We start from the raw sequence: 20,674 nt of genomic DNA, 5'->3' as shown, positions 1-20,674 counted from the left end.
AATCTGACTTTCAACACAATCAAGCAGACGATTGGGCCAAGGCGGCGATCGTGCCTGGGTTGATGTCGTTGATTGTTGGGGTGATTTGTAATGGGTCCGGTGGTATGGGTGTGGGGTTTTGATTTGTGGGGGTGGGTTTTGGGTCGTGGTGGTGTAGTGGTGGCGTGGGGCCGTGGTTGTGGCTGGGTATTAATCAATCAAAGATCTCTCTTTGCCTCCAAACCAAATATTATTTTGGGTCGTGGTTGTGGCTGAGTTTTGGGTTGTGGTGGTTGTGGCTGAGTTGTAAATATTATTTTAATGTATAGGAAATATTATTTTAATGTATAGAATTGAATGATAAAACATCTGATAAATGTGATGTTGTAAAATGATGTGGTAAAATAATAAAGTAGGTCTTTGGTGTGACAAAATGGCATAATTTTTGCCACATCTGCTGTGGATGCTCTAATTGTAGATATTTCCAACCAATTTTTTTCCCCCACCAAACACTCTGAGAGAAAGGGAGAGGACAAACAAGTTTGGCATGGTGTAGGAAATTTCCAACACTTCATTTGACGTTTGGGGAGTAGATTGCAGATCACGTGCATCTAAGAAACTTCCTAGAAACCTTCGTTACTTTGGCATTGTGTTTCAGTGGTCGAAAATTTGCAACATAAAAGAGGACAAACAACTTCTTATCATATTGCTTTGTGGCCCCTTTTTTTTTTTTTTTTTTTTTTTTTTTTTCTTNTGGGGGGGGGGGGGGTGGGGGGGAACTTTCCACAAAACATTTAAACTAGCAACTATGTACTTTTATAATAAATCCACCATATATCAGCCTTGGGTTTCATCTCTACGGATCGATACATGTAGATAAAAACAAAATATAGAACATCAAGAAATTTATGATGCTTGAGATATGCCAAGAGCATTGTAATTTAGTGGCATTACCTACTCTTCATATAAGAACTAGAGTTTGAATTTCTCCTTCCCATTGTTACAACTATTGAATTATAAAAAAACTAGCCTCTGAGCACGTGCACGAGCGAGTGCTCAAAGGCTTTTCTATTTTTTTGAGTAAAGGTTAATAATTTGCGTCTATTATAATTTAAAAATATTTAATTTTTTTAGATTTCTCTTACCTCTAATACTTTTTTAACTGGACATGTCTTTTTATTTTAAATATACAATGACAAGTGGTACTGGGTTTTACTCTCTATCTTTTATTTAGTTAGTAAATGATGTGACGGTTTCTCATTAAAAAAAAAAGATTTCAGTTAAAAAATACTAGAGATAAGCTAGACTTAAAAAAAAAAAATCAAACAAATAAAAAGAATAAACTTTAAATATAAGCAATAATTGTAATTTTTTTTTTTGAATATCAAGGGAAAAAAATCTTGAATTTTAACAATTCTCTTTTCGAATTCAAAATGAAATTTGTTATTTGACAATTATGATTCTATTTCTAAATGAAATTACCCTTCATTAATGAGGGTATTTTTGAACAAAAAAAAAAAAATCCAATTGAAAGAGGAAAATTCTAGATAATAGCATATATGGGGTCCGTTTGGATTGAACTTATTGTTGCTGAAACTGAAAATTGAAAACACTGTAGCAAAATAATTTTTAAATGTGTAAATAGTACCATATGACCTATTTTTAATATTTTTTAGTACGTGTATAGTGCTAAACAGTGCGTAATCAGTGATTTTTGTCCCCTGCACAGTGAACCCATGTGAGGTTACTGTTCACGCGCAGGGGGAAATTTTTTTTTTTTGAAAACACAGAAGGGGAACGTGGACGCTGAATCCAAATGGCCACATTAGGATCCGTTTGGATATAACTTATTGTTGCTGAAAACTGATTATTGCTGAAAATTGGTTGTTGCTGAAAACACTGTAGCAAAATAATTTTTAAATGTATGAATAGTATCGTGTGACTCATTTTTAATATTTTTTAATCATGAACAGTGCGTAAACAGTGCATGCATTATTCATGCACAATAATTTTTTCTCTAAAAAGTCAAGAAATCCAGCCAAAAAAAAGAAAGAAGGGAGAGCTGAAAATGCAACACCGCATTCAGTATAAAGAAGTGCTATCCAAACCAAGGCATAAATTTTTTAAATATAAAATAAATTTTATTATTATTATTTTATTAATCATGTTAGCATTTAATATGTGAGCTGTATATTTCATTAAGTAATAGACCAAAATAATAACAATTTTCGGTTAAAATGTGTCTAAAATTTTTCTATAGAGAGACAAAGAATGAGCTAGCACAACTTTTAAGGTACTTGCCCATACGTAAAGAAATTTCCAACCATTCTCCTTCAATGTGTGGGCCCACCCATTATGAGATCCCGGGGCAGTATAGAATGCTTTATTAATCTACCAAGGAAATTTTTTTTTTTTGTTTTTTTTTTGAGATTCTCAAAAAAATCTACCAAGGAAAATATGAGAGAGAGAGAGCGAGAGAGAGAGAGAGGCAATTTCCAAGAAAGCTTCATTACTTTGGCGTGGTGTTTATGTGCTCATGTCTTGGAATTTGCGTAGTGGTAAAAATTGAGCAAAGTTGTCAATAGTTGTGCGTGATTAGCAGAGGGCACCGAAAGCCGATTGCTTTGAAGTTAAAAATTAATGTTAATCAGTGTGGAAACTCACTGGAAACAATCGCGTGGTGACTTTTGTGGATAGATTTCAGGACTCTTTTTCTCTCTGTTTCCATTCGCTATTTCCAATCACAAATAATGTACCACAATCTAACGAAAAAAAAAACCATGTTATTAATATTTTCTGAGAATGACAAAAGTAAAAGAAATGGATCATGGCGCAACTCTCTAAAAGCTGTGTGGAACTGGCATTGTTCCTTTTTCGTTACTTTTTGACCAAATAAGAAAGTTCTTTTTAAGTTTTTATATTGTTTTTGACTGGGTATAAAGTTTTTGTTTTTCTTACCAAAAAAAAGTTTTTTTTTTTTTTTTCATTACCATTACATTTTGTTTCAGTGCTCATGACTGAGAATTTGCTGGGTTTGATGATATGATTAGTGTTGAAAATTGAGCAAAGTTGTCAAGAGCTGTGTGTGATTTGCGGAGGGCACCGATTGCTTTGAAGTTAAAAGTTAGTGTTTTAGTGTGGAAACTCACTGTATGTTTTGTAGAAGTATAAAAATGTTCTGAGTATTTTGTAAAATTATTTTTAATTCTTCTTAATGAATTATTTATTTATAATTTACAAAAAATAAAAAATAAAATAATTTTTGTAGCATTATTTTTTCCTTCTTTTTCTTTCATTTCTTTTCATTTTTACTTCCATACGCATACATAAATAGTATTTTTTGTCCTTTTTCTTTCTTTCTTTTTTTCCTCTTTTTTCACAAATCTATTTCCTTATAGCTTGTTTGGAAGTTTAGAGAGGGAGGAGAGTAGAGGGGAGTAGAGGGAAGGGGAGTAGTGAGGAGGAGAGTAGAGGAGAATGATTCACCTCCACCTTATTTGGATGTTTTTAAAATTAGTAAGGGGGAAGTGAATAATTAGCCCTTCCCCTTGTATAATTTTGTTAATATAATAAGGGTAAATTAGGTAATTTACTTGGTTAATAGTTTATATACTCTACTCCTCCTTCAAATCTCTCCAATTTGGGAGAATTAAAATTGGGGGGCTAGAGGGAGTCCAAACCCCTCCAAACTCCTCCAAACCCCTCCCCCTCATTCTTTAAAAAACTTCCAAACAAGGTAATTGCATTACTCTCCCTCCCTCTACTCTACTCCCCCTCATTTTTTAAACATCCAAACATGCCATTAATTTTTTTTCCCTTGAGAGTAATTGATAATTTCACAGCCCCTTAGTAAGTATTTGTATTGAGGTGGACCTCACTTGGCTCCTATCACAGCACAAAAGAGGATGTGTCTAGAATTTTTCTTTACAGAGAGAAAGGAGGATCAAGCACACCTTTTGAGGATCTTTACGCGTATGTAAAAGAATTTTCATTCCTTCTCCTCAACGTGTATGAATCCACCCAGGAAAATGCTAGAGAGAGAGAGAGACAGAGGAAATTTCCAAGAAACCTTCATTACTTTGGCGTGGTGTTTCAGTGGTCACCGAAAGCCGATTGCTTTGAAGTTAAAAGTTTGTGTTAGGTCCGTTTGAAATTAGTTTGTTTTGTTGAAATTGAATTTTTTTTGCTAAAAAGTACTATAGATAAAAATAAAAGTTAGTTAAAATAGTATAGTAAGACCTATAAATAATACCAAAAAATATAGTGAGATGTATAAATAATAATAAAAATAAGCTGAATAATAAAATAAATTGACAAAATTACAGACACGTCTTGTGTAAACTCGCTGGAAAGTAGAAATCACATCACATGGTGACTTTTGCGGAAAGAGCTGTGTGGCCATTTCCAATCACAATGTACCACAATCTAAAGAAAAAGCCATGTTATTAATTATTATCATCTGAGAGTGACAAAGGTAAAAGAAATGGGTCACGGCGCAACTCTATCTCTATAAAATTATGTGGCATTGTCGATAATATGTAGCAGTGTCATATTTGTGTTGACAAAAGCCTCCTCAATTCTGGAAGGTTACCTTTTTTTTTTCTTTTTGAGAAATCTTGAAGGTTAAAACATGCATTACAATCATTTGCTTTCAATCCTCAATTAACCAAATATATATATATATATAATATGTATGTATATAGCTTTTGACTAGCTATAAAAAATAAAATTTCACATTACTTTTTTATTTGAATTTTTACATTACTTAGAATGATGGTTTAAATCTCCCTCTCCAACTATCAAATTAAAAAAAAAAAAATCATTATCTTTTAAATGTTTCATTTTAGTCCTTATTCTTTCAAAATCACTTGTTTCGGTCAATGTAAAATGACATAAATGCAAAATTTTCGGTGAAATTTAATCTACTTATTTAGTTTTTTGTCGAAAGTGTGCATAAGTATACTTGTGTACCTTGAAAAAAATTGAAAAAGCCAAAAAAATGAAAATATGAGATTTTAAAAAACTGTACATAAAACCTAAGGATTTAGATGATAAAATTCAGACCATTAAATCATTAAAAATTTGTTTAGATTTCATAAAATCTATTTGATAGAGTACTCTAAAAAATTTAGAATATCTAAATATAAAAGTAAAAGCTCAGCTTATTTCAAACACACCCTGTGTTTAGAATTTTTCTTCAAAGTTTCTCAAAAAAAAAAAAAAAAAATTCAGAGAGAGAAAAAGAAGGAACAAGCACAACTTTTGAGGCTATTTTTTTTCTTATTCCTTTTTTTTTTTTTCTAAATACATTCAAACACTCTATTATTGTGTAGACTACTCCACCCTTCATATGGGGTAGGCTCACACGTTGAGTAGAAGGGTTGGAAATTTCTCACATGCACGTGAACCTCCAAAGTTGTGCTTGTTCTTTCTTTTCCTCTCTTTCAAGAAAAATTCTAGTAGACACATCCTAAATTTCATCGAAAATTTCATATACATGCTCTCACAATTTGTGTTGTGAATATGTGATGGGAGCCAAGAGGTTTAGTTCCAACGCAATACAAATATTGTGAAGAGGGAGTCAAATTTATAATTACTCTCTAAAATTAACACTGTTTTTAAAGAAGGGAAAAGAAGTGAAAAACGATTAAAAAAATGGGAAAAAAGAGATGAAAAGGGAAAAACATTCTTTATGGTTTGAATGTAAAAATAAAAGGTAAATTACTTTTTTGCATTCTAAATTATATCTTATTATATACTTTGTGGTAATTAATCCCTAATAAATGTATAATTCTATAACACAACCTCTATTGTTTGTTCTAGGCTAAAACTAACAGAGTTTAACATTAAAAAATTCATTTCTCTCTCCTTTTAAAACAAAACAAACAAGAGAGGGTAAATTGATATTTTAATACTGCATTCCATTAGATTTAATTAAAAAAGTGGTGGAAGAGATAAAATGCTACACATGTTTTAGGGTTTTATTTTAGGGAGCGGATCATGCATTCTTGCAGTTCATGGAGTACATATAAAATATGGTGTAGGTGACAAAAGAAAAGTTTAAAGTTTAATTTTTTTTTATATGAAAAGAATGAAAAGAAAAAGATGAAGAAAATAATGCTAAAAAATGATTTTCTTTTGTTTTTTGTAAATTAGAAATGGATATTTCATTAGGAAGAATTAAAATTTAAAAGTAATTTTACAAAATATTCAGAACTTTTTCATACTTCTACGAGGGTGTAAGAGTAATCTTGTATGAAAGTTAATCATTTCTTCTTTTTTTCTTTCAATTCGGACAGGACAAAAAAAAAATGTGTGGAACCCACACGACCACAGCTTTCATCCATTTTTCCATTTTCTACTTCCTCTCGTCCAGTATAATCAGCTAACGGAACAATTATTGTATCAATCTCAACATCCAAAAACATTATGCTAATTTGAGAGAGAGAGATAGAGAGGGGAAGACGGGCACAACTTTTGAGGAGCAAATTGCAGAGTGATGCTACGTTACGTGAAAGTTTTTAACCTGAAAAAGTCATGTTATTAACATGGAATTTATTAAGGGCAAGGCCTGTGTTCAGTGAAAATTTTTACTGAACACAGCAGGATTTGAAGTGCATATCAAATATCTTACAAGTGTAGCAAATCATGGTGTGAAACAACACAATTTACACATTTTTCAGTTTCCCTCAAATAGGAATGATTTTCAGTCGGGGAAGAAATAATCACACAGACCACTTCCAATTGGAGCTAATGAATCCCAGCAGTAATTTGAGAGACTAACATTCGGGAAAGTATGACCACTCTGCAGAAAAATTACTAGAAAGAAAGCAATACTCAACTAGAGTATAGACCAGCTCTATAAAACAGGCGTCACCAGTAGCATACGAACTAAGCTGATGTTCCATCCATGAAATGGAAAATCATCATTGCAATCTCATTAGATGATCCTTTTCTAAATTTTTAACAAGCACTCCAAAGTAATTTCCAACCCATTGCTGGTGGGGCTAATCCTAGAATATCCCTGATGTCCTTGTTGTTTGGGTTCACGAGCTGAAATAAATAACATAAATAATTCACTAAAAAATCCATATAACTAACTAGAAAGAAATGGGCAATGCACTCTTATAAAGCCAGCTGTTTCTCAAGTTATTAATGGCTTTTGACAGTCACATGAGACTTGCAAAACATGGAAAGTTCTTGGTGACTTAAGACACCCTCTCACTATACAAGGTTTAAGACACGTTGAAATGAATAACATAGAAGCAGTAAAAGGTTCTTAAATGATCTAAGAGGCCGTGAAACAAATTTTGTGGACAATGCATTCATGAAAACAACCAAGTGATTCATCCTCAACTCAAACTTATATGCAACTTAAGTAGTTAAGTTCCAAAAGAATCTGTAAGTTCCAACTTCTCCACACCCCCCCCCCCCCCCCTTTCTCTCTTTAAGTATAACCTGTTTTCAAATAAAAAAGATCAACAATTTTATGATCCAAGACTGTAGCATCCATCAAACTTCAAATGATATACAAAAATTCAAATTATTATTTCCCTCTATCTATTTGGTGGTAAAAGCCATCTATTCAGAAAGAAGGGGAATTGACCTTCTCCTCAAGATGACATCAAGTTGCAATCAGTGCATTACCAATAGACATGAAAATGTGACAACTATTAGATTGACTCTTTTACTCACTCATGCACTTGTGTTTGTCTTTTTTTCCTTTTTCTTTTTTTAGCAAAGTTATTATTATTTAAAAAAAAGAGGATATACTGAATTAGATTCTTTTATTTTTATTTGGGTAAGCAAAGAATCACTACGTTTAACTACAACATTTGGCGTTATAAAAGTATCTTCCTGCAACTTTTAAGCAAATAAGGGTTAACCAAACAAGGTCAATCTGAGATCAGCTTATTTATAAAAGGTCCACTTAAAGCATAAAACAAGATTATGCAATACAATATACGGTTATATACATTTAAAAACAATAGGCCTGAGAAACTCCACAGCCGGAAAGAAAAAAAAAAAGGCCTAGTATTCATAATTTTGAAGCTACATCTATATAATAAAGGGATGTCAAGGATTTGGTTCCAATTTGTAATCAGATGGCAAAAGCAAAATCAAGTATTTAGAAAATTAAATTTTGTTAATGGCAAAGAAAATGGATGATAAGCTATCTTACCTTTACAATAATGATGGCTATGACTCCAACGGCAATAATAAGGAAGAGTAATGCCATAATACACCTAACAGTTGCAACCTAAAGAAATAAACGAGGTAAGTAAAACAAGTAACACCTAATAGTCAATATATGACAAGAACAGGAAGAAGATACTTTCAGAGATTGACCTGCCTACCAAGTTCCTTCACAAGTTGAGAAGCTTTCTTGGTCGAGAAATGGATAGTCCAGCTCATTAATGCTTAACAGCCCGACTCATTTGTTCGGTCTAAACATAAATATAATTGATTTCTTTAGTTTCCATGGCATTAAAATTTTTTGAAAGATTAAACGAAACAAGAGAGAAACTGTAGGGGAGAGAGAGAGACAGAGAGTTTTTAATTCAATATGAAATATTAAACTGCTGTGAAATCCATTTTTTTTAAAGCTGACAAATTACACACCTGATCCTTGAGTGCGGCTGCAGCTTCTGTTCCAACATTGATGGTGCCTTGAACGTCTACCACAAACAAGGAGATACTGAATTCATTTTTCTTTTGCGATGATTCCATACTTTCTTGAACAGTAAAACTACTTTTATGTTTCTTACGCTTTTTTTTTTGGGGAGGGGTGGTTTTTGGGGGGGGGGGGGGGTGGGGAGGGTGTGGCTGAAGATATGAGTTAGCTAAAAACATTCCATAATTTGTTCGATACAAAACAGTGCAAGTGATGCTCAAGGCAGAGCTAAAAAGACTAGTACATTTTAGAAATACAAGATACAATTCCACCTATAACCTTCTACAAGGAAATAGAGAAGAATGATAGGAAATAATGATCACACTTCAAAATAAACATTCCAAAATTTGTTCAGGTCTTGATGCAAACTAATGCAAGTGATGTTCAAGGCAGAGCTAAAAAACCTAGTACATTTTAGAAATACAAGATACAATTCCACCTGTAACCTTCTATAAGGAAATAGAGAAGAATGAGAGGAAATAATGGTCACACTTCAAAATAGCCTATGAAACTTATCCCTTTTCAACTCACCAAAATAAATAAAACTAATTTCCTCACAAAATGATCATGAGAGATAATCCAACCTTTTATGACCTCCAACGGCTTGATCAGTCTTGTCCATCATCCGGTTTCCACTATCTATTAGCTGTTGATTTGTCATGGCAGCATGCATATAGCCACTGCCTTAGCATTGAATGTACTTCATAACTGAGAAACATTTAACATATAAACTATAAAGTACTTGAAGCAACATATATTGATATGAAATATCAAACATAGGGCATGATTCCAGATTAAACTTAAAGGTATGCATTGGTTACTTTAGAAGCAGCAGTTTACAATTTCTGAACCATAAAAAAGGTAGATGTTAACAAATATACTTTACACACAATACTACTGTGACACTGATTTCACGATGTCAATGACAGTGGTTTTTTCATATTATCATTTCTATCTTAACTTATCATGTGTGTGTTTGTGCACTCACTAAATCGCATAAAAAGAATTCTCAAAAAAAACAAAACTATAAAATCATCAAAATATCATTAAAGCCATCAATTTGGCCAAGTACTTAGGGTTTTAAAGAGTTACCGGCACCAACAAAAAGAGCCATCCACGGTAACTTCATCTGTAATATACATTACATCAAACACAACCACTAAAGTAGCTACCTAAACCAACTTCACTGTGAGGCATATGAAGCTGGCATCTTTTCAGCTGATACAGAAACTATTATAACTATTTCTATTAGACAAAATTCCAGGACAAATCCACAACCAAATAGAAATGTGTTTATCAGGTATCCAAGAATTACGACAAAAATGCATGAGCCATAGTTTTGTATGACTATTTAAACCCATAATTAACTCTTATTTTAGCATGAAAGGCAGCCAAGAGTAGTAGACACATTAGTGAAAAGTAGCGCATGGGTGAAAAAGATGTACACTTACACGATGCTAGCAAGACATTATCTTCCCCACATCCTGTGGTGCCACGATCAAAGAGATCAATTCTCTTGGTTTCAAGATTTGACACATATCTGTATCCACAAAAAATTGAAAACAAAATTATCTCTGCCGCTTTAAGAACCAAAATAATGGTAAATTGTGACTGATGTTAACTTACAGCTTTTTAGGAGTAACCTATGATCTGCATAGAGTACGAACATCTTTCAGTGCATTTGAAATACAAGATTTAATCTACTGATATAAAACTAAAATTTTGGAAAAAATCTATAATATCTAAGGCTAAATAGAAATAAAGATAATAACACACCATTGACTGTTTTTTCTCATTCAGCATCTTTGTTAGTGTCTGGATGATTTCTACTCTCCAAATCCTAGGCTTCTCAGGCGAACATGTCGATAACACTGAAAAGGCAAGACTAAATTATCTTTCTGACTGGGAAAATAAAAACTAACAAAAAAGGAAAATAATAAATACTTGTTTTATATGGATAACTAGAACTCACACACCTGCATGGGATTCAACCCATGAGCTATCCTCCACCCCTTATTTAGGTAGGGAGGAGACAGCATTTGATCCAAGGACCATTTGCAAAAGGAAAATGAAAACACACACAAAACATCAACTGTAGCAGCAGAAGCATTATATAAGACTATTTTCTAATAAGTTTTTGCTAAGCCATTAATATTATCCCAAATACCCATCGATGCTTGAACCAGCAACCTCACCCACCATCCCAAACTTGTGGGAGGTGGAAGTGCAATTAAGCCCAACAGCCATTGGATAATACAAGACTTATCTCAGATCACCATTTTAGTTAAGTAGCAACTTTCAAGCATCAATTAGTAAAGTAAAACGTTTTCTTAGGGCAGAAATTAAACATCAAAGGTTATAGGAAAATAAAAAAGAGGAAATTACAAACACGTCCTTTGCACCAAAAGATGATATGTTGAAAACCCAAAGGAAGTGTTGGTGAGTACTAAATACAGCAAATTCATTGTACAAATTATAACACAATACCATTGAAAAATTGAAATATTTATTCACTTCTTATTCTTTGATTACCAAACAGAAAAAAATTTTGCAGACTTCAATTCACTTTTTCATTACTTTTCTTTTTCTAACTTCAATTACATGCAAGTGTGCAAATCATAGAGCAAAATCAACATCTAAGGAGCCGAGCTAGGTGCCTTTTGTAAATCAATATGAATCATAGTCCCAAATGCTAGTAAGGAAAAAAGAAAACATTATTATATATGTCGGCCTGTTGGAGAAAAAGAAAAACAAGAATTACAACAAACCGTTAACAGAGGGACAAGAAATCTCAAATATGCATTTGTATAGTAGTAGAAGTTTAACAGAGCATTACATATGCTTAGCCCAAAATAAAATAAAATTAACAGAAAAAGAAATGCTAGTATATGTCCCAAAAAAAAAGGAAACAACTAGATTATATAATGGTAGGAAGAAAGATGATAACTCACAGGTAAAAGATGAGGAAAAAAAAAATCTCCTTGACTGGATTCCTCACAATCTATGCCCATGTCCCATCATCACATTCTGCCACCCAGTCATCCGAGTCTTTGATTTGATGTCTTGCTCGTTTAACAAACGGAACCCTACTGTCTCCACCTCCACGCTCCCGGTAGCTATTGTAAACTCAACTTCATGGAATCTCTTCTCATCAATAGACCAGCCAGGGGTTTCCAGATCGAAGAAATTCAAATAGTGCAGGCTCAGCGCAAGGTGATGCGATTCAATTTTACCATATTCTGACCCAATACGTTGAAACCATACTTTATTCGATTTGATTTCAATCAGATAATGTGAGTGATTATAATGCTCGCAGGGTACAAAAACAATGCACAAAAGAATTGCCCGCAACTCATCAAACCCCGACCGAGGCAATTGCATGTTCACTGAATAATCGCACCTGTGGAAACTCGGAGATGCCAAAACTGAACTATCACGTATGTTCGCTTTTTCAAACCCATTTGGAATTTCTTTTCCAGGAAGAATATAAGGTAATCTCCCCACTAATTTACCACTTATTAGTCCCTGAAACATACAAAGCGTGATGTTGAAAATTACATTATAAAAAATAATAATAAAAAAATTAAAACCAACACACAGACAGAGATAGCTAAATAAATAGATATATATTGAAGAAGAATATTAGGTAATTTCCCAAGTACATGATATTTAGAAAACAGAGAGAGAAATACCTTGACACAGAATTGAATATTGAAGCAATTGACACACACAACACAGAAATCAAAATGACGACACCAGAAGGGACAATTTTTTGGGCTTTCTGGGAATCTCTCCAGTGAGTTACAATTGTTTACATTTATATAATGAACTTGTGACGGAATATCTGGTAACGATCGAAGCCTCTTGCAACCATCCAAGTTGAGCCATGTAATTCTAGAGAGTTGAGAGATGCTTTCAGGAAGAGAAACGAAATTATTTCCACAAAGATGTAACTCCCTTAAGGAGAATAAGCACCCAATGTCTTCGAGACACACAAGATTTTTGCAATCTCTTATATCCAAAGACTCAAGGGCAGTCAATCGTCCCACGGATGATGGCAACACTTCTATTGCTATTCCTCTTAGAGAAAGCCTAAACAAGCCTTCGAGATTCCCTAGATTCTCTGGCAAGTTGACCAATTTTGAGCATCCAGAAAGGTAAAGATTTTTTAGCATCTTCAAACTACAAATGCTGCTAGGAAGACATAAAAGATTTTTGCAATTACTTAGATTCAAATGCGAAAGGGCAGTCAAACGTCCAACGGATGATGGCATCACTTCTATTACTGTTCCTTTTAGAGAAAGATGAAATAGGCCTTCGAGATTCCCCAGATTCTCTGGCAAGTTGACCAATTTTGAGGATCCAGAAAGATGAAGACATTTTAGCATCTTCAAGCTACAAATGTTGCTAGGATGACACAAAAGATTTTTGCAATCACCTAGATTCAAATTCCGAAGGGCAGTCAAACGTCCAATGGATGATGGCAACACTTCTATTGCTGTTCCTCTTAGAGAAAGCACAACCAGGCCTTCGAGATTCCCCAGATTCTTTGGCATGTTGACAAATTTTGAGCATCTAGAAACATAAAGTTCTTTTAGCATCTTCAAACTACAAATGCTGCTAGGAAGACACAAAAGATTTTTGCAATCACCTAGATTCAATCGACGAAGGGTAGTCAAACGTCCAATGGATGATGGCAACACTTCTATTGCTGTTCCTCTTAAATAAAGATGACATAGGCCTTCGAGATTCCCCAGATTCTCTGGCAAGTTGACCAATTTTGAGCATCTAGAAACATGAAGTTCTTTTAGCATCTTCAAACTACAAATGCTACTAGGAAGGCACAAAAGATTTTTGCAATTACTTAGATTCAATTGACGAAGGGCAGTCAAACGTCCAACAGACGATGGCAACACTTCTATTGCTGTTCCTTTTAGAGAAAGATGAAATAGGCCTTCGAGATTCTCCAGATTCTCTGGCAAGTTGACCAATTTTGAGCATCTAGAAACATAAAGTTCTTTTAGCATCTTCAAACTACAAATGCTGCTAGGTAGACACAAAAGATTTTTGCAATCCCTTATATCCAAATACCCAAGGTAAGTCAAACGTCCAACAGATGATGGCAACAATTCTATTGCTGTTCCTTTTAGAGAAAGAAGAAATAGGCTTTCGAGATTTCCTAAATTCTCTGGCAAGTTGACAAATTTTGAGCATCCAGAAAGATAAAGATTTTTTAGCATCTTCAAACTACAAATGTTGCTAGGATGACACAAAAGATTTTTGCAATCCGTCATATCCAAAGACTCGAGGGCAGTCAAACGTCCAATGGATGATGGCAACACTTCTATTGCTGTTCCTTTTAGAGAAAGTTCAACCAGGCCTTCAAGATTCCCCAGATTCTCTGGCAAGTTGACAAATTTTGAGCATCCAAAAAGATCAAGATTTTTAAGCGATGTCAAACTACAAATGGTGTTAGGAAGACACACTAATTGTTTGCAATCCCGCAAGATCAAAATATTAAGATCAGTCAAACATTCAATAGATGAAGTTAATGTTTTAATAGCAGTGCATTTCAAAAGAAGTCTCTGTAAAAGCTTCATGTTTCCCACAAATTCTGGAATTTTCTTGACTTTTGAGCAACAAGTAAGATTAAGAGTCACAAGAGACTCCATTTCAAACTTGTCTGGAAGACTAGTTAGTTCTTGGCATTCTTCTAGATCAAGAAGTTTAAGCTTTTTCAGTTTTCCAATGGATGGATGAAGCTTGCATAAATTTGAACACCCTGCAAGAACTAATTCCTCAAGATTTGGGACTCCATTGAAGTCGGAGGCTATAATCAGGTTCGAGGAGCCAGCCATATTGATGAACCTTAACTTGTCAAAATTCTATTAAAAAAAGAAAAAAGTTTAGAATAATTAACTTTCTAGTGTTTGTTATTGAAGTTTTAAAGCAAATTTGTACGAGGATATTTATTAACACTCTTACCTTCATTCCTCCCCAAAGTAGTTCAATTTTACTAAGTTGCAAACGAAGTTGAACAAGCTCATTTGGCAAAAAACATGGCATCGATTTTGAAGGATAATTATTCCATTCAAGATATGTTAATTCATTTGGAAGATATTCGGGGACAAATTGAGGGCAAATACCACGAATTCTTAGAAATTTAAGCTTGGGCATCTTGAAAAAGGCATTAGGGTTCCAAAGAGACACTTTTTGTCTTTTGGAAGATGTGAAACCTAACCAACGTGCCTCTTTTTCTTCATGATAAATACTTGTATCCTTGGCTTCCCAGATATCTAAGGCTTGAACTGCTTCTGTTCCCTGATAATAAAAAAGGAATTTGTTAAATGCAAAATATATTATTAGCATAACTATTCATATTTCAACTTTGCCGAATAAGAAAATACAATATGAGCTCAAGTAAATAACCTCTTACCGTATCGTTTTTTAATACATGATCAATGTCCTCATAAAGCCACAGTCTACTACGCTTCCCAGGCTCATCACGAGATTCTTGACGAACAATATCCCTACCCATATCTCTTAGTAAATCATGCATCCACAATTCATTAGTTTTGGAAATTTTCAAGAGAGATTTGTTAATGAGAATGCTCAATCCAATATCAGAATAGCGACCAAGACTATCTAGCATTTGTACAACTTGATCTTTCTCCTCATGATTAAATAAGCATGCAATATCTTTGAATATATCCTTTGCTGAGTTAGGGAGTCCATCGAAACTTATTTTTAGTACTTGATTAATCTTTGGATTGGGATCCTCTTTGAGCATCTCTAATGCATTTTTCCATTCAGCAGTACTTCTTTCAAACAAAAATGAACCCAAAACCTCAAGAGCTAAAGGAAGACCATTAATATATTCTAAAAAACTTTTGGACAGTTTAAAATATTCATTTGGGCATAGTTCTTTTTTAAAAGCCTTTGAACAAAAAAGACAAAGAGCATCTTCATAATTCAATGCTTCAACTTCAAATATTTCATCTACGGGGAATTCCTTCAACAAGTGCTTATCTCTTGTTGTTATAATAATTCTACTGCCCAAACCAAACCAATCACTCTTCCTAACTAACATTTTTAACTCGTGTGATTCATCTACATCATCAAGAACAAGAAGAACTTTTTTATGCCATAACATTTTCTTGATCATGTGAACTCCATCATATTTATTTTTTGTCAAATTTGTTTCGTGCAAAATTTGAGAAATAAGATCTTTTTGTAGTGAAAGTACATCTTTTTTCCTAACATCCTCAATAAAACAACAAGCATCAAATTCTTTAGAAACCATCCTATAAACAACACTAGCTAGGGTTGACTTGCCCATTCCTCCCATTGCCCAAATTCCTATAAAGCGAACTTCATCATTTAACCATAAAGCTAAATATGACTCTAATTTCACCACTTGTGAGTGTATTCCTACCAGGCCCTCAGTAACTTCTGAGAATTCAAAACTCAATTTGTGTGATACTAGTCTCACAATGCTTTCGACAACTTCTGAGAGAGGGCTGCAATAAAGAGAGAACGAGAATTGATAATCAATGAATAGGTCCCATGAAAAATATGGTAGATATTAGGTGATTGATTATGCGCCCCTAAATAAAAATATGTAAATTGATTACCTATGATAAAATTAAATGAGATCTGATAAAGGTTTAATGTTTATTTTAAAAATAAAAATAAAATAGATCTGTTAAAGGTTTAAATGGAGTTGCATATATAAAAGTGGGTCAGCTGAATATATTTCAAATATAAATTACCTATTCTTTACGTGATATCCGACAATACCAGCCACATGATTCAAAGCAGCTCTCCATGTGTCTACCTTCTCCTTAAATTGTTTTTCATGTTCATCAAAGGCCTTTGCAAAAGCTCCCTTTAGTTTCCGCAGATCAGATGGATCCACATTGTAAAAAATAGGTAGAATTGTCATTCTCTTTTCTTTCTCACAGTCAATGATCTTTACAAGTTCTTCTAAGCACCAAGTTGAAGATGCATAGGTTTCTGAAAGAATGACCACGGCAAATCTAGATTCTTCTATTGCTTTCAAGAGCTCTAGTTTAATTGTTTTTCCTTTCTCAAGTTTTTCATCATCCTTATATGTGTAAATGCCCCTCCATTCTAAAGCATAATTTAGAAAGTCCGTAGCAGTGTTGCGGGTATCCTCCCCTCTGAAACTTAGGAAGGCATCATACTTCCATTGGCTAGTAGAAGAGATAGAAGAAGAACTTGGGAAAGAAGATGAGCTTGAAGCCATTGAATCACAGTATAGATCTGCATATAAATATATATATATATATATATACGTTCAGTTAGAACTGAAGAAAAATTGAAAAGAAAATAATTCATGAAAGAAGAAAAACTATTTGATGCAATGTTTTCAACCTCTCCCTTCATCAGATGGGTCAAAGATTACCTTCTTTTATTTTGGCCTTTATGAGAAACTGCAATTGAAGTCAAACTGTTCGGAACTCGGGGATTACTGTTGGGTATCTTAAGACTAAATGGTCTGGGGATATATAGGTTGTCAGGTTGATCTCTTGCTAATATGTCTTTATTAGTCTTTTGTTCAGAACTCGGGAAGTCTCACCGTTCACAACTCAAAGCAGTGCTTTACATGTTCAAGTTTAGGCACATCTTCTTTTCATTTAAACCTTCTATATAAGTTTGGTTGTATTGGTAGGAGCTCTCTCTCTCGTCTAACGAGTACTATCTCCCTTAGAACTATTCTGAGGGTTTGTCTTTTTATTTTCTTTTGGAACGATGGTTGAAGACGTGATCAACATTTTGGAGAATATGAAAGTGACCATAGAAGAAGAGGAAGTGATTGCTGTACCAGATGAAGGGCGAAAGGATGAGATTGAGAGTTGTACACAAAGTTTGGTTGGGAAGTTTTTGACACTGTGGGTGCATTTTTTGCGCTAAGGCATGCTTGCAACGTTCGACCCTTTGGGTGGCATGCTTGCAAAGTCCTTAGGCTCAATGCTTGTCCCACATCGAAAGAAACTCCATTAGTTAACTAGCTAATGGTACTCCTTTCTCTTTAGCTCACGCTTATAAGGCAAAGGGGGGAGGGAGTTTCTTTTGATGTGAGACAAGCACTGAGCCTAAGGACTTTGCAAGCATGCCACCCAAAGGGTCGGACGTTGCAAGCATGCCTTAGCGCAAAAAATGCACCCACAGACACCATTGCTTATTTTTCATTTTCCACTAACTAATTAATTAGAGATAACATCAAGAATACTAGTACTAACACTCGAAATAGAATAACTTAATTATTCAAATTAAATATTACTAATCTAAAGGTGTATTTAATGCTACATAATTTTAAATTTTAAATGATGTGACGTTCTATATATTGTTAGATTTAAGATATAAAATATCAACCAGGAAATGAATAGTATTAGAAATATTACGTTCCAAAATGCGCAATCTTATTATAGGGTCATGCACTTATAAAACAAGTAAACTAATAGAGAGATTTCTCTCTCTCTCTCTCTCTCTCTCTCTAAAAAGGGTAAAATACTATTTTGGTCCCTAAATTTTAATAAAAGTTTGTTTTTTGTCTCTAAACTTTAAAAAGTTCTTTTTTCATCCCTAAATTTTGTAAAGAGTTTTTTTAATAGTTTAGAGACAAAAATAGGGATGAAAGAAACACTTTTTTTTTTAATAGTTTAAGAATGAAAAACAAACTTTTGGTAAAGTTTAGGGATATAAATAAAACATTTTCAATAGTTTAGGGACGAAAGATGAATTTTTCAATAGTTCATGGACGAAAAACAAACTTCTTAATATTTAGAGATGAAAAACAAATTTTTGATAAAGTTTAGGGTCCAAAATAATATATTAAAAAAAAAAAAAAGTTAGCTACCACATACACTTGTAAGATCCTTCTGAACCCACTGTGCATAAAGCAGTACTAGTGGACCAGTGGTCCTCCCTTATTAGTCATGTGATCACATGTTATTTCTTCTTCACTATTCTACCCAACTACAATTATAATCTTGCCAATCTCGTCCTTCTTTAGATAACAAAAATGACATCATACAAAACAAAATCTTAACTTCACTTTAAAATGAATATCAATCAAACTATATATGAGTTTAGTATAAATTATCAATATTAATTAAGGTGAAAAGTGAAATGCTTTTCAGTACATACTCTAGTTTCATCAAATTTAAGGATTTTAATATTGAAAACAGGCAGAGCAATCATCAAAAAGACCATAATGAAGGAAGAAGGAGATGCAAAAGGAGAGTTGGTAGTGCAGAGATGATCATATAGTGGACTTTTTTCAAATTATTGAACAAGAAGTGGACTTTCTAATGACTAATGGGATGAAATCTCACTATATATCTCAAAGAATGGCCTTCTTTCTTTTTCTTTTGATTGGTTTCCACAAAAGAACACTACAGACTCTAAACAACCAAACAAACTCTAAACGAGTCCAAAAGAGATCCAATCAAACAACAAAAACATACAATTCAAAACATCACTTTCTTTCTCTCTCTTGAACTTTCTCAGCAACCAAACAAAAGGGTAACTTTCTATATTTTCTTATATTCAAATATATTCACAATTTCTAAAATCAACTAACGGATCACAAATCCTAAAATCAACTATCAGATCAAACCAAAAATAACATTAAAAGGCCTAAAATAGAATCATACTCTTACCATCTTCCTCCTTCTCAACAACCAAACAAAACCCAAATTTTCACTCACCTCAAACAAACTCTTCCATCAAACATCAAAACAAATTCAACAGAGACACAACCTTAAACTTCATAATATACTCTCAATTTGCTCCACTTTTCCCACCAAATCAAATCAAAATCACAAGAATCAAAAAGTCTTCCATCCCAAAACAACATGCAACCATAAAAAACAAGACCCAATTTTAAACTTTTTTCAAACTCACCGGGAACAAAGTCTTCCAAAACTCAAAGTCAGTCTTGGGAGCCTCAGCGATCCTTGTGACCCAAGAGATTAACATCATGAGAGACCCACATGCAAGCGAGAGAGTTGAGGTTAGCCATGGGTATATTATAGAAAAAAATGCAATGAAAATGAAAAGCCATAGAAGATCGTACCTTGCAGAATTGGATATGAGTCTCTGAGAATAGCTTCTTGTTGAAGGTGATTCAGAATCCAATGCTGAAAGTACAAAAGCAATTGAAGCTTTGTGGTTTTGGAGATTTGATACCGTAAATAAAGAGAAAGTTCAAACACCAAATCTCTCTCAGCTTTTTCTAATTTCACAAAGAGAGAGAGAGAGAGAGAGAGAGAGAGACACGAGACACGAACTTTGTCCGTGCAATGACGGTGGGGTGTGAGGGCTTGAGATCGAAGAGATGGAGGGTGAGGGCTTGAGAGATGGAGGCTTGGAGGCTGAGGGTTGAGATCGGGCTTGAGAGATGGAGGCTGATGTGTGGGAGAGGCTAGGGTCGAAAATGTTTGTAGTATAATATTTATGCAAATCCTAAAGCCGCGTTTTTAACCTGCGACTATAGGCAAATCTGAAGCTGCATTTAATAAACGCGGCCACTTCCTAAACTAAAGCCGCATTTTATACACGTGGCTACAGACCAAATTTAAAGCTGCGTCTATAAAACGCGGCTTTAGGCAAGCTAGAGCTGCATTTTTTAAATGCGGCCATAGTTAAGATTAAAAAAAAAAAAATGAAATAGGTAGGTCCTATAGCCGCATGTTTTAAACGCTGCAATAGCTCCACCCCCAAAAATACGGCTATAGCTCAAGAAAATGCGGCTTTAGATGCGTTCTATGGCCGCAAGTTTAGAACGCGGCTTTTGTTGTTTTCTTTAAGCTGCGGCTTTAGCCTGTCTGTAGCCATGTGTTTTGTAGTGGTATATGAATTCTTTCAGTGAAATTTACGATGTACTGTGGTCCTAGAATTTTTATGGGTATTTGTATTGTGATTCTAGAATTTTTCTCAAGGAACAAGCACAACTTTTAAGGTTCTTTACGCGTATGTAAAAGAATTTCCATT

At 33.9% G+C, this 20,674-nt stretch overlaps 1 protein-coding gene and 1 pseudogene across 5 annotated transcripts; both read right to left on the bottom strand.

The window, feature by feature from the left end:
* Positions 1 to 6,486: 6,486 nt before the first annotated feature.
* Positions 6,487 to 8,758, bottom strand: LOC136071207 (novel plant SNARE 11-like; annotated as a pseudogene).
* Positions 8,759 to 8,788: 30 nt separating this feature from the next.
* On the bottom strand, positions 8,789 to 20,284 carry LOC112008770 (disease resistance protein RPV1). Of its 5 annotated transcripts, none has more exons than XM_065782244.1 (10): positions 19,758 to 20,284; positions 19,586 to 19,637; positions 16,426 to 16,939; positions 15,090 to 16,173; positions 14,639 to 14,974; positions 12,346 to 14,538; positions 11,605 to 12,178; positions 10,430 to 10,524; positions 10,105 to 10,193; positions 8,789 to 9,361 (listed from the first exon to the last, which is right to left on the bottom strand). In XM_065782244.1, the coding sequence occupies exons 3-7, from the start codon at positions 16,920 to 16,922 to the stop codon at positions 11,648 to 11,650; spliced, it is 4,641 nt and encodes a 1,546-aa protein (XP_065638316.1). In that variant the 5' UTR covers positions 16,923 to 16,939; positions 19,586 to 19,637; positions 19,758 to 20,284; the 3' UTR covers positions 8,789 to 9,361; positions 10,105 to 10,193; positions 10,430 to 10,524; positions 11,605 to 11,647. The 5 variants fall into 5 exon arrangements, with proteins under 5 accessions (XP_065638316.1, XP_065638317.1, XP_065638315.1 ...); XM_065782245.1 differs by lacking the exon at positions 19,758 to 20,284 and adding an exon at positions 10,280 to 10,303 and having other exon boundaries at positions 19,586 to 19,751; XM_065782243.1 differs by lacking the exon at positions 19,758 to 20,284 and having other exon boundaries at positions 19,586 to 19,751.
* Positions 20,285 to 20,674: the final 390 nt, after the last annotated feature.

The sequence above is a fragment of the Quercus suber genome, unplaced genomic scaffold (assembly GCF_002906115.3).
Source record: "Quercus suber isolate HL8 unplaced genomic scaffold, Cork oak 2.0 scaffold_294, whole genome shotgun sequence".
NCBI classification, from domain to species: domain Eukaryota; kingdom Viridiplantae; phylum Streptophyta; class Magnoliopsida; order Fagales; family Fagaceae; genus Quercus; species Quercus suber.
Note: the sequence above shows the minus strand (reverse complement) of the source record. Positions and strands in the feature narration are given on the sequence as shown.

Excerpts from the sequence above, each read along its gene's own strand:
- LOC112008770 (XM_065782244.1), bottom strand. The coding sequence starts at position 16,922 with ATGGCTTCAAGCTCATCTTCTTTCCCAAGTTCTTCTTCTATCTCTTCT. Across the intron at positions 14,975-15,089 it reads ATGTATTAAAAAACGATACG|GGAACAGAAGCAGTTCAAGC; the intron begins GTAAGAGGTTAT and ends TTTTATTATCAG. Across the intron at positions 12,179-12,345 it reads ATATTCAATTCTGTGTCAAG|GGACTAATAAGTGGTAAATT; the intron begins GTATTTCTCTCT and ends TGTATGTTTCAG.